Source organism: Anser cygnoides, chromosome 1 (assembly GCF_040182565.1).
Source record: "Anser cygnoides isolate HZ-2024a breed goose chromosome 1, Taihu_goose_T2T_genome, whole genome shotgun sequence".
Lineage (NCBI taxonomy): Eukaryota > Metazoa > Chordata > Aves > Anseriformes > Anatidae > Anser > Anser cygnoides.
In genome coordinates, this window is record NC_089873.1 from 113908226 (window position 1) to 113922135 (window position 13910).

The window sequence follows — 13910 nt, forward strand, 5'->3', positions numbered from 1 at the left end:
CATCTTTCTTCAAGTCCATAGCTGGCCAAGCTCAATCTTCTGCTGCTCCTTGTCTCTCCAGAGTGATCTGTCGATCTGGGATGCAAGCTGGGTGATGGTGGCACTGATCACATCCCTATTAGCGGAATGCAACTCATTAGTGCAAACCACTGGGCTCCTGCTGTGTGTCTTTCAGAAGAGGGATTTCTATGCCCAGCTTTCAAGGCTGTCCCACTGATGTGCTTTCTGAGGGCTTCCCACGTTGGGTACTGCTTTGCACTGGCTGAGAAATGGATTTTCAAGATGGTTTATCTTCTCCTGTGCTGCTAAAGTACCACAATGTTGGCTCTTGGAATAAATTAGAAGCAGAGCTGGTAACACTTCTGGTATTAAAACACACTTCTTTCTGTACGGCTCTGGGTTCAGCTCCTATTCATGTTGCCAGACTTAAACCGCTTAAGCTTAAAGCTTCCTTGCTGGCTGTTGATTGTGTGGGCTTGTTGTATGTTTTTAGAAAGTTTTGGCTGAAACACTTCAGCCATGCCTGCCACTGCATTCCTGACAATTTTGCCTTGCTCAAATTAAGAAGAAATGAAAAAGAAAAGGGCTTCTTTTGTTGGGAAGCTTTGGCTTGTTTGGGAGACTGGTCTTGAGATTTGGCACAGCATATGCTGTCGTGCTCCAGATGTGCCTTTAGCTGGCATAATAATAACAAGTCTTTTAATTATCTGGGACCATGTGTGCTAGTGAAGGTTTGTCAGGTCCTAGCACAGACTGCTGGTAAGTCTCTCCCCACCAAGCGTGTCCCTATTCCTCCTGCCCCCCATGGGTGACCCGTGGGTGTCTGCCAGCCCTGAAGCTCTCTTTAGGGCTGTGCCCCACCTGTGAGTGGAAGCACTTTCCTTACTGCTTGCCCTTGTGGCCCGCAGGCTCTAAGGGTGCAGTTATCGTCTTCAATGAGGTGGAGGGACCGTGGTGGCCATCTGGCTACACACGTGGTGTGGTTGGGGAAAGGATGTGGCTTTTGGCAGGGTATGACGGCAGGGATGTGCCCAGAGAAAGTGTCCGGGTGTAACAACGTTTTCAGCAGCAGCTACATCAGAAATAATTGGCAGCTTCCACCGCTGGCCGTGCCCTGCTCCTGGCTGCTTCCAGACCAGTAAAACTGTGGACGAGGACACCGGCTGGCTTGGGAGACGGGGGCACTGCTTTAGCTCAAATGTATCAGGAAGGGACGCAGCCACCCCCTAGCACACATCCCCAGGCTGTTAAGAACAGCTCACAGGAAAACGAAGGCAAAGCCTTGCCCCTCGGGGAGTTTCGGCACTGGGGCAGCACACCGCTCCCTCACAAACTACACATCCTAGCCCCTCGGCGGCGCTTCCCCATCAGGGCCGGCCGTGCGGGGCGCTGCCGCTGCTGGGAGATGTAGTCCCTCCCGCCCACAGCCATGGCCGCCCGCTGAGGTACGAGCCGCGGGGCCGGGGCCTTCCCCGCCGCCCTCCCTCGCTCGCCCGGCGCCGGGGGCAGGGGGTGGCTGCGGCCGGGCGGGACTCGCCGGCGGCCGGGCCGGGGCCCCGCGGGGCGGCCTGGTCTACCCCAGCCCTGCTGCGGCCCCACGGCCTGCCTGCCGTCCTGCCCTCCCCGGGGTCGTCCTCGTAAAGAGAGCTGGAGGAAATGAGTAGATCGCAGAGGGATCTGAAGCGATCGCTTGTTGAAAATGCCACTCGGGTCGGAGGGCTGTTTGGGGAGGGGTGGCAGCAAGCTACGTGGCTGGAGTGACGGCCGGCGAGCCGAGGTGCAGATGTGCCACCGATGGTTTTGGGTGTTGAATCGGTTTTATTTTTATCCGGGTGCCATCACTGACACCTCCCGTCTGCTCTGTGCTTACTTTACAGTGGCTGGAGCATGTGAGGAGCTGCCCGAGGAATCACTCGTATTTTCATTTCAGCTTCTTCAGGTATGAAGGTCTTGTATGGCTTTGTGTTTGCGATGTTCCTAGAGTTGAAGACAGGTTAGGAATTACCGTATTAAACAATGATTACACTGGCCTTTTTATGGAGTGGAGTCTTAACCTATATGTACGCATACAGGCTGTAACTGTACACAGGTTTGTGATGGGTTCTTAGTGTAGCAGCTCTGGCTTCCACTTGCCTCCACGTTGTTTCTCAGTAGCCTTTGGGCCATGCCATATTACTGCTTTTTCCCTCTACCCAGCAGTCTCCCTTTTTTGAGGAGGCTCGATCCTGACTTCCAGGTGCAAAGCCTGATGCATGTCACAGCAGGCAGTGGTAGATCCTCCAGTGACTGTCCAGGTGGGAAGCGTGCATTTTGTTTCCTGAAAAACATGCATTAAAGAAAGCAGCAACAAGAGACAGGTGTAGTGAAATGTCCCTTTTCTAATTTAGTGAATATTCAGCCATCACTCTATTTTAAATGCATCAGTTACCTTAAGTAGCTCGCTGCTTTCTGAGGCCTTCCGGCTGGTGACTTTTACAGTTTTCCACAAAGTGGATGTGAAGGAGGCGCTCAGAAACCCCCAGCAGACAGAAGAATATCTCAAGTCCCATTCTGAGTAGATGGAGTTACTGGCAGGCTGAGCGAGACATTCAGCCAAGACAACTCAAGTGGGATTGCGAGCACCCGGATGCCTGTGTGGAAGTTTTCTGGAGCATGCAGGCCAGTCGATATTCTGCTGCTGCGTAAGAAAACAATGGCGTGAGTGGCTGGGCTGTGATGTGGTTGCTGTGGTGGAGTGAAGCTATAATTCAGTGGCTGAGAGATCTGGATTCAATTCTGTGCTCCACCACAGACTTCCCATCCGACTGGAGCCCAAGTCAGTCTGTCCGGGGTGGTCTGTGTTGCACAACACAGCATTGGGCAGAGATCCTGGGGCTGGCATCAGCTAAAAGCTAGCTCAGGGAATTGGTGCAGCCCTCCCTGGGAGCTCGATAGCCCTGCTGAGGACATGAGCCTCTAGTGCTGCATTGGTGACCCTATCTGTCGGCATTGGACCCGGTAGACCTCACAGCATTTGGAGCTGACGGAGGATTGCCAGTACAGCGCTGGGGTGTGTGGCACAGGCAGACTCTCTCTTCCCTTTCCTGTTTGCAGTAGTTTGATCTGCTTCACAGAGGTCTGAGTGTAAATAGGCTGGTGATAGCGAGGTGCAGTCACAGGGAAGAAGGCCGCAGACACGTGTGAGAGTGATGTCATTTTATCCTTGCCCTGCATAGGAGCGTATGAGTATGTGATGGATAGATTATGAAGTCTCTGGCAGAGCTTCAGGCAGAGCCTAGTGCTCCCAGTTCTTTCTCACATGGCTCGGCATGAGACCTCCTTGCTTCTGAGTGAAGGTAATAGTGACCTTCCATGGGGCCCGCTCTCCGTTCCCGGTAGTGCTGTGTTTGTTAAGGGAGCCTGTATTTTCTCGGGGAACGAACAATGCCTGACTGTAGATGTGTTCTGAACTCCTATCTTTGCCTTATCTGCCTCTGAAAAGGCAAACATGAAACTTCAGCTGTTTATTTGCCTGCTTGCCTTTAAGATATCACAACCTTGAAAGTACAGTGTCTGAGCTTTTTACTTCTGAATTAACAACGTCAGTGGTAACAAACGTTATTTTTCAACGTGAAGTGAATCTGGCCATTTTGTCTTCCACTTTCTCCTCTCCACCCTATGACCCAGCTCCACCCATTTTTTTTTTTCTGTCTTGGGGTTTCAGCTATATTTAATAAGATCTGACTCAAGATGGAGACCAGAAGGGTCAAGAGGAGAAGTGGGGAGAAGTGCATGACCACTGGAGGCTGGTGGTACAGGATGTGGGAATGCAACAGGGAGAGAGCGGTGGCTTCCCCACTCAGTTCCAAGCGCAGATGACACTGTAAAGACAGCCCACCAAAAGTGTCAGCTCTCAGAGAAAGCATTTTAGACTAAAACACCACAGTTCAGAACAAAGGGATAATTTCTTTGCTTCCCTTGCTGTGTGACTTCAGTGCAGCTACTCCTAGTGGATATACAATCAAGGCAGATTCAGGCTTGTGTCTCAGCAGAGCGGAAATATTAAAATGTTGTGCTGAATGTTTAGATAATCGACTTGCAAACAAGCATTTGCAGGAGAGCACACTGTGATACGCATTATGTGCTGCTTCTCACCAGTGGGACAGTACCCTGCAATCAGACCCCACAGATGGGCTCGCATAACGTTTGCTGAGTCAAAACCTTTTTCTGTACGTAAAAATCACTAAGACTCCATTTTCAGCATCATACGCCAGATGCTGGCATGTGTTTGAATGGCTGAATTCACGCCTCTTTACAACGTGTTGCAAAATTGATTCCAACTGAATCACAGAATTTAAAGCAATTTAGGAGAAGAGTGAAGCCTGTGGCTGACGATGAAGACCCCACCGAAGTCAGGATTTTGAGATGAGGATACACCACTTGGGCAGTTCAGTCTCTTCACATCAGGCCAGGCTTGTGTACCTTGGGCTTCCCTGAGAAGCATGTAGCAATCTGGACCGTGCGCTGAGAGCCAGACTTTGCTCTGATGGGTGATGTTGGCTGTGACCATCTGGCAGAGGACTTTAAATTTTATTGGCTGCTGAAATTCTGCAAGAAGCATCAGAAGTCTGAATGCCTGTTTTTTTATTATTATTTTGAAGGTGAAACACTACTGACTTGTTACTTTATGGCTACCCTTAAATTTTGTCAAGAGGAGAAGGGAGCTGCACAACTCAGGGTCAGCACAGTAAATACAAAATGACAAATAAGTTGACCACACTACTGCTCAGATATAGTTAGATCCTGGTAACAGTGGCTGACCTCACAGCTTCTGATAATCCTGACGTGAATCTGCCCTGGTGGGATAAAATCCTGGAACACCCCATGATGTGCATGGAGCCACGTGGTGTGAGACGGGCTACCACCTTCAAGCTTGGGAATGGTCCTCTCAGGGCTTCTTTGGGATAAACAGAAGGGCTTCCCTCTGCTCCCTGAGCAGTGTGGCAGCTAAGGATGACCAGCTCTTGTGGGACTAGTGGGGAAAAAGAAAACACATTGTTTCCAGCGTGGGCAGTGGCCAGGAATGAAGCGCAGAAGCACCGGGAGAGCGCACCTATGTACGGAGCGAGTCTGTTCTGACAGACCTCCCACCCCTGCTTGGGGTCCCCAGTGGTGTCCCCCCTTGGTTATGGCTGACCGGAGGGTGAGGACTTCGCAGCTGGGGGAATAGGGGAGAAGGGAATACCCCTAGCTGGAGAAATAAGGGTACCTGTGAAGAGCCTAGCTGAGCTGCACAGGAGCTGAAAGAGCATTTCCTTGACTCCCTGTTCATGAAGATGGGTCAGAAGCAGCTGTTGAGGCGTGGTGGTGATTTGCTCAGCCCAGCTGCCAGTAGAGGTTTGGACTAAGCCATCCTCATGCTTTCCAGCAGTGACTCTGCTGTTCCACATGCAGGAAATCCCTTGAGGTGCTCAGGCAGGGAAGCGTGCTTAATTTGAAATCCAGCAGCTGAAAAGGCATCAGCACTGCTGGAGCAGCAGCAGGGACCAGAGGGCAATGTTGCAGCTGTGTACTGCAGCCGTTGGCATCCCCTAGGGCGTTTCTCAGTCCCAAAGTTCAGCTCTGAAATGTACATTGCCCACCTGAGGGATCTGCTGACTGGCTGGTTCTCTGAGGTGTTGCTGTGGGCTGTACTGAAAAATTAATTTATGAGCAAAAGAGAGGGAGTTGGGAAATGGTAATATATACCAGGATCCATTAGGCATTCAGGCTTTGAACAGGGCAGATGGGTTTAAAAAACACAAGAAGCAATTCTGGGTGTGCTTCTGTCCTCTACATCTCGGCCACCAGTGAGGCGGATCGATGTGCACACACGCCAGGCTTTTGAAAGCGGCCAGCGTTGTGCTTTCGGTTGGGCAGCTGCCGGGATGTGCTGTGTGCAGTGAAAGCACAGCCTCCCCTGTGCACAAGTGCAGCACTTGCCCGGTGCCCGTCAACCCCCTGTCCTTCAGCAGCACCCCACATGGGCGTTGCTCCTGTCACTCAGCCCCAAAAAGGCCCACGAAGGTCATGCCCGAGCCACGTGGCACAGATACCCTGCCGGGTGCTGTGCTGCAGTTACGAGCCCCTCAGAGAGGTGCAGGGTGGACATGCTGAGTAGAAACAGATGGATTAGTTCTTTTTTTAATTACTGTTTCTTTTAATTTCCGTTTCTTCAAGATGCTCCTGCCCTGGTCTGTGCCTTTAGAAGCGTGACGCTCATCGGTGCTGGGTGCCGGACAGGCAGGATCGGTCCGCAGCCAAGATGGTGGCGTTTAACTGGAAGGTGAGGGTGTTTCACGTTCATAAAGCAGTGAACTTCTGCTCTTTCAAGGAAATGGATCTGAGATGTGGTTGGGTAGGTCTTGTGTTTAAAGATGCTTCCCTTGCCTAGGTGAAGGTGGCTTAACCACCACGCTCTCTGCACTGTGGGGTCAGAGGACTCGATGTTGGTGTCCTTTTCTGCCAGACGTACTTGCAGGTTTGGGCATCACACTTTGTAGGCAAGCTCTGCTCTGCTCACCTCTGCTCCTCCTGGCCTTCCTCTTGCTAGGCTTTTCTCTGGCTGTTCTTTCCTCAGCTCTTTTTGTTACTGGAGGGTGGTTTCTCCACTGTATCTTTTAGTACATTGGGGCCGTAAGCACTCTGCAGGGTATGCATGTAAGGCATAGAAATGTTTGAGCAAGTACCTCATGCACTACCAATTTTAACATGTTCAATTAGACCATTTGTCGTAAAAGCAAAGCTAACCACAAGCCTTGGCTCTACCTCTCTGGTGTTGGAGAGCCGCAGTTTAAAGAGATTGCCACTAAAATGGTGGTTTTTGCAAAATTAGAGTGGAGCGGCCTGATGTCAAAAGTAGCATGCAGCTTGCGTTATAAGAGCCTCTCATTTGCAGACTTTAAAGGCACATACTAATGGAGTATGGATGTGAGGCTTTTTAAAATTCAGTATTTGACAATGGCCAAACAGCTTTATGAGGTGCTGGAAGGCCTCCTAAGGGTACGGGGGTGCTACTGGGAGGCTTGCCAAGGGAGGACTTACACTGTGAACCTACTGTGCACCACTGAAAAGCTGGACTGGTCCTGCTGGCCAGGTGGCTCTTTGAACCAGTGTGCTGGGAAGTTCATGTACCTTCAGTATCCTTCTGGAATTGACGTCTTTCACTGAGCGCCTGTGCAGCTCTCGTTGTATTGGTATTCTGATACCATTTGCATCTTATTTTCCACTCCATATGCACTTACAATAGCACGCTTTTATAACATAGAAATATGTTGTGCAATTTCTTTGGTTCCAGGCATTAAAAACTCTTGAAACTGGATAATTGGAGGCTGTGTCCTTTTTATTTCTGTGGTTTGAAGGGATTTATCTATATCTTTTATAGCTGGGCAAGTTAATTGCAAAACTCCCATAGATTAAAATTTCTAGGAGGACAGAAGTATATTCAGGAACCTTATCTGACAGCTGATATGCATGGTTCCATCACGCATATCAGAATTATTCAGAAGCATTTTATCTTTTACAAGTATACCTAATTCTTTCCCTTTGTCAGCTCCAGGTTTTGCCAATATTCCATTTGCTGTAAAGAAAACAAAAGTGACAAAGACCTGTTCAAAAGAGTTTCATACAAAAACTCGAGTAAAGTGAACCTGTTTTTGCCCTTCCCCCTGGACTATATACCTAGTTTAAAATTCCCTACAGAAAAAAAAAGAAGTGTCAACAGAGGAACATTACCATAGCTTTGAATAATGCCATTGCTGTAGGAAGCTATATAGCATCCCTGTAGAATAATTTGTAATTGTACAAGTGTTCCAGTAACTGCTTAAATATATTGTTTTGTATTTCAGGCTTTGGAGAATTTCCCACTGCTGATGTACATTTTGGCAGCTAAAACGTTGATTCTTTGCTTGGCGTTTGCTGGCGTAAAAATGTACCAGAGCAAAAGAATTGAAGAAAAATTGAAGAGGGAACGTGAAGAGAAATTGAAAAGAGAAGCAGAGAAGAAGGATGATTGAAGAGTCTCCCAGGTATAGAATTTATTTGACATCCTGGTGTTTGATAATGACATTGCTATATTAATCCCATTATGTTTTGGCTTGGATACATCTGGATTGTGCAGTTAGAACTATTACAGTTATCTGAGTCCTTCTAATACTTGCTTCCTGTGATGCTTCAGCTAATTTACACACCCATATCATGCCCCGTCTTTGTAAGAAATGCAGTTACTACCAAACAACTTGTCAGCCATTGTTTGTGGCTTAGGGGATTTTAGCACAATATTCATTTTCTGTTCTTAATCACCTTGAATTTCTATGCCTGACCAATTGCACAGGAAGTCCTGATCCGTGAAGAGATGGTTAAATTGGGGCAAAAAATGCATGAGAGGTTATGCCAGACAGAATGACGTATTAAGACTCCTTGGCCTTAAGTCACATAATTAAGATAGAAAAGAATCAGCCATTCCATGTTAGTTGAATACATGACAAATTGTTGATAGTTCAGCTTAAAGGGCCAAATTTCCTGCCATGAAGCTTCTCTAGGTAACAGAAGTGCTGCAGGTTATACAATGTAACACCCATCATACATACTTCACTGTGAAAAATGGACGTCTTTCTGCATAAAATGCTAAATGGACATAACTATATTTCTAAAGTTTTGAGTTTTCATTCCCTATGTTGGATTCCTTCCCACTATTTTCGAAGTTTAAGCAATCATTGCCTGATTGGATCAAATCCATTAGCAAAATAAGTGTGGTTTAGTTCTAAGATTATGTTCCCAGACTTGCTTGATATGTGACTTTTGTATCAATTCATTTCACATTTCTCTGTTCTGAAGCAAAATGGGAATTCTATTCCTGCCTGCCCTTTGTAAACTCAGTGGGAGTTTGATATAATGTTACTCTTACTAAGCCAGAAAACTTAATTTCCCCTTTTGAGGTCATCACCTGACATATGAAGAGAGTCTCAGTTTTTAGAAATGTTTACTAGTTTTGATTTCAAACCTATCACTGTCTTATTTCGTGCAACAGGGATTGGAAATTGTGACTAGAAATGGGGCCTGGCAATAACCATGGGAACAGAGTGGTTTACTCGCATGGCAAAAAACAGCAAATACAAAGGTGTTTTTCAGTCCCCTGTTTACATCATACTGAGGACTCGTGTCTGGGCAGACTTGCCATTTTAAATTCTTACTGTAAATCAGTTTAGCTAGCCACAGGAAAATGTTGTGAGAACATTACTTTCAGCTTATGCTGAATAAGTCGGACAGTGTAAGTTACATGGAGTTTTAGTAATAAACAAATGGGAGATGGGCACAAGGGCACGCTGCCCTGTGAACGAGCAAGCCTGCTGCTTTTAATGAGGAGACCTTATTGTGCTCTGTGTGCAGCACTGGGCCGTGGAGAGTTCTGCCTGGCAGAGGCCATAGCCCAAAGGACTGCTGCACCAGGGTAAGGAGCTCATTCTGCAGGGCCTGTGGGTCTGGCATGTTTCGTTGACCTTGTTGAATGACTGGCATTAAAGCATCTCTAACCAAAGTCCTCTTGGTCACCCAGAACGGCCCACAGGAGGCCCAGTTTTTCCTAAATTCTGCTGTCTCTAGGACTGTCAGCGTGTCTTTCTATAATGGGTTTGTGAGAAGGGGTGAATGCTCCTGCCCTAAAAATGTTCTCCCGTGTCAGCACTGCGGAGCTGTGATTAGCTCCGATTGCAGCGTGCCACGTGGGCAGGCAGATTTAGCCCATGTGCTGCTAGCATATCATGCCTGCTGTTCTCACTGCTGTTTCCCCACCCTGCAGATTTTCTGACACTTGGCAGCTTGCTTGGATTCCTTTCCTGGGAGAACGAAGGCTTCCCGTAGATGAAGGATGTGTCAAAGGAATAAAACCCTCAAGAGTAACATTCACTTAAACTGTATCTCAACTTTTTATACGTACAGCAAAATATCTAAGCCTCTATTTATGCAATAAAAAAACTTTGTAAAAAAAAAAAGGCCTTGATTATTGCTTACTCAAATGCTACAGTTTGGAGCTGCAGGGGAGGCAGTTTTTAAAGATTAGCTGAAAGCAGGAGGCTGGTTTTAAAGAGATAGCACTGAGTGCATCATGGATGTGTGCAGGGTACATGGACAGACAGAAGGAAATGGGGATGTCTCTGTGCAGCTTCTTCAGAGCAACTGCTTCCTACAGGGGTGTAAATCTGGGACTTGTGGGCTCTTTGTTAAATCTGGATGAACAAACCCAACACAGCAGATTTTCAGGGCAGGTCTTTTTCAAAACACTTTCCATACCTAGGATTTACCTTAGAATAATGCAAATCACAATGTCAGTATGAAAACCTTTGGTGAAGTTTAATAATAGGAGGTGTCTTGCATTATTTTGCTTTGTATAGTGTCTGAATACTGTGTATGGCTCTCTATTTGCTGCTCAGCCTAGGAGATAGAGACAGTTTTTATTACCATTGTTAGCCATTCCTGCATGTTCAATAACACCAGATCTGGGAGGGTAAGCTAACTTGGTCATGGTAAGTTAATCAACAGAATATTGTTTTTGCACAGAAGTAAAGTTTTAGGCATGTGTAGCAGTGGCAACCGATATGTTCACCTTCACATTTCCATTAAAGCACTTCCCAGATCCTTGTATCATCTGGAAACGAAGATGAATCTGAAATCTGACAGTGGATAGTGAAGAGGTGGGAAGAGCCAAGGTGGACGGCCCTTGGAGAAGCCTTGGGAGCCCAGTAGGATGCGGGAGGCCTCTGGTATAGCTCGCTCCTGCCCTCTCCCTGTGGCTGCAGGCTGAGGTGCCTGGTGTGGTCACGCAAGGATGCTCTGCCGCAGTGCCCGTTCCACAAGCGTCATCTGACTACGTGTGCAGCTGATACGACTAGTGCTCAGAGAGCTCTTGGTGTGCTTGGGTTACTCACCATCAACTGCAGCGATTTTTAAAATCTCACTGTTCATGCAGTAGCCTTGGTGACCAGGGGATGTAAGCGTTGCAGAAACCTGTTTCTGGGATAGATAGAGCAGTATCTTTCCTAGGGCAGTGTCAGGACTGTCTGGCAGGGGAATTCTCAGTACCATTGTAAATCAACTGTTTTCCTCCACTGTCTCAGCAGTCGTCGGTGTTTGCAAACATGGAACTGAGTGGTAATTTAATTAAATGGCTCTGCGGTGTTCAGTGAGGACAGACTCTCCTAACCACTTCCATTAAACAGCTTTGAGGGAAATCGTTGAAGGAAACACACCAAGAAGTTTAGCTAAACCACATGCCCAAACCTTAAGAGGAAATTGTCAGGCCTTTGTAGTGTTTTCCAGACTCAAAAGTAAGCAGCGTGTTGGTTCCGTGCAGTCATGGGTTGCCTCTGAATATTGGCCTCACTAGATTTTTTTAGAATCTCAACCAAGCGTAGATTTTTGTAGACCAATAAGTAAGATTGTTAAAAAAAAAAAAAACAAAAAAAAACCTGAAAGCAGAGCTATTATCCCCTTCAATACAGCTACCCTATAAGCAGAACCAGACGCACACAATCTCCCTTTAAAGCAAGTCATTTAGCATCAAAACAATTGAGCTCCCTTTAGCACCCAAAGAACTGAAGACTGGCATTAAAGTCTTGGGGGGCACGTTTACCCTAACGTGCTAAACATGTGCAAGAATGGAATTAACACAAGGAACCCTTTTTTTGTTCCTGGATTGAACACAGACAAAAAGCAGTTATGAGGCGTCTCCTCAGAAGTCCTCCACATCACCACCTCTTTGCATCTACAGCCATATCAGAAAACCTGTTCGTATGTTGAAGACTTCAGGTCTGGTTTCAACCTGGACATTTTTTTCCTTGACTTTAGAGTAGCACTACAGTATAGGCAACCCCTAGAGCTTGTAATGGGTCTCATAGGCTGATATCCTGCAGGTTCAAAAATAAGAAGAGATCTAATCTGTTCCCAAATCTGAACCAATTTTTCATCTCTGGTATATCAGAACAGAGATTTGGCCAATGCTACGAAGGCCAACCAAGAAGGAGAACATACCTGTGTTTCCTTTCACTGGGTAGGTTACAGCAGATTTCTTTACCCTTGGGCATCGTATGTGCCGCAGTGGCAGCCTTGAACAAGAAAATATGCTGACACTGGGGGGAGACAGCAGCTCAGATTTGTTTGTTTCCTGTTCAGAAACCAGATGGGGATCTGGAAGCCTGGTTTCTTACTGAAAGAAGCATTATATGATTAGTCCAGGCAAGTTTACAAGGAGAATAGAGAATTCATTTGAGTTTCCGCAAGCAAAAGGAGGCAGCAAGAAGAGAGAATCTTGAAGTGCACAGTGTGCATGAGTTTGCAGCTTGTTGGACAGCAGGTAGTCTACACAGGCTTCCTTTGTAGATGTTCCCATCTCAGAAAGTGAGCTAGGTCACACTCTTCTGGTGCCTCCAGAACTACAAATTCTTTCCTTCACCCACCCTGTTCCCCAAAATGACTCTCTTCAAAAAGAGCACTCGTGTTGTACAGATGGGCAACTTAATCTTAGGCAGCACCTCGCTTGCACAGGTCTTTCACTGTTGGATGTTGTTGTCACTACTACCAAGTTGAAGAAGGCTGACAAAATAATTGTTTAAAGCTATTAGTGTTTGCATCTTTAGGCTTTCTTCTGCTTACATGAAGGCTGTGTGGTTCTAAACAAAAGACAAAATCCTCATGTATAAATAAATTAGCTGCTGGAATTTTAAGGAAAACACTAAATATTGAACAGGTTCTGAGAGAGAGGACTGAAGTGGCTGCTGGAACAGGGCTCTTCCAGCATGAAGGAGCTCAGCAGTTGTGGGGTCAGTCAGAATCTCTGCCAACCTGCTGACTTTCGACCTGCCCTGGCCTAGAGGAGCACTGTGACATGCGCTCAGAGCATCCATTCCAGCTCCATCATGGGAGAAACTAGTTGACTAAGCTGACACATACCTCTCTTGTTTTGGCCTTCACCAGGCCCAGTTGTCCAGAGTCTCCCCAGAACTGCTTCCAAAGACACATCTACTTGCTGCCTCTTCTCCCTGTTCATTAACTATTTACTAATCTCAGCCTTCAAGTCAAGTTTAGGGAGAAACTGATAGACCTCACTTGAGGAACCTGACTGCCCTGTAAAAGTCTCATGTCTGATCACATGGAAAATGAACCAATCTATATGGCTGTGCAAGTGTCAAACCCACATGAGTAGGTGGAGACATATCAAGTAAAATTTCTGGAACCTGAATTTACACACACACACGCACACATACATACCCTGACGTGTGCCAGAAGCCACTTCCAGACAGGATGGCTGTAAGTGGCCACCTGGTTCAGGGACTCAGAGGTGGATGCATGTTTGTACACAACCTACCTCATTACACAGCTTGACTTTGGCTATTTGAGCTGGTTCGTTTTGGCTACCGGAGCAAGCTCAGCATATCGTTTAGGCTCAGCTGGACCTTGACTGGCATATGTGTGAATCAAACTTCTGTCGTGGGTATAATCAGAGCACCAGCTGCCTCTTTTCCACTTCATAACAGGAGTACCTGATAGCTGCCAGAATAGTTATCCCCATAGCAATGGACTTCTCATATGTTCCTGTAGAGAAAAAGTTTGTTTGGGCACAAGTAAGTGATTAGGCATGTATTCATGTGAATCTCCATATGGCATCAATTTCTCCCACTTTGAATCTGATAAAAGAGCTATTGAAAATGTCTGTTTGTAATGGCATCAAAGGCTGTGCCTCACTGGGAGACTGTTTCCAGTCTATCCAAAAGCTCTTGAGATGGCTGCCACAGAGCAAAGAATGTGCATGGCTGCTCCCGTTCAGTCCCCAGGAACATAAAATGGGTGTCTTTTTTTTAATGTCCTTTTTTCTTCCTCGATTTCTTTATACTGGTTGGTTT

General features: G+C 46.8%; 1 protein-coding gene across 4 annotated transcripts; it reads left to right on the forward strand.

Annotated features, from left to right (window-relative positions):
• Positions 1-1351: 1351 nt before the first annotated feature.
• SMIM11 (small integral membrane protein 11) lies at positions 1352-10007 on the forward strand. Of its 4 annotated transcripts, none has more exons than XM_013192916.3 (5): positions 1352-1445; positions 1878-1939; positions 6199-6304; positions 7866-8045; positions 9815-10007. In XM_013192916.3, exons 3-4 carry the CDS (start codon positions 6284-6286, stop codon positions 8031-8033), a joined length of 189 nt encoding a protein of 62 aa, XP_013048370.1. In that variant the 5' UTR covers positions 1352-1445; positions 1878-1939; positions 6199-6283; the 3' UTR covers positions 8034-8045; positions 9815-10007. The 4 variants fall into 4 exon arrangements, with proteins under 4 accessions (XP_013048370.1, XP_047927443.1, XP_047927444.1 ...); XM_048071486.2 differs by lacking the exon at positions 1352-1445 and adding an exon at positions 1601-1777; XM_048071487.2 differs by lacking the exon at positions 1352-1445 and adding an exon at positions 2479-2681.
• Positions 10008-13910: the final 3903 nt, after the last annotated feature.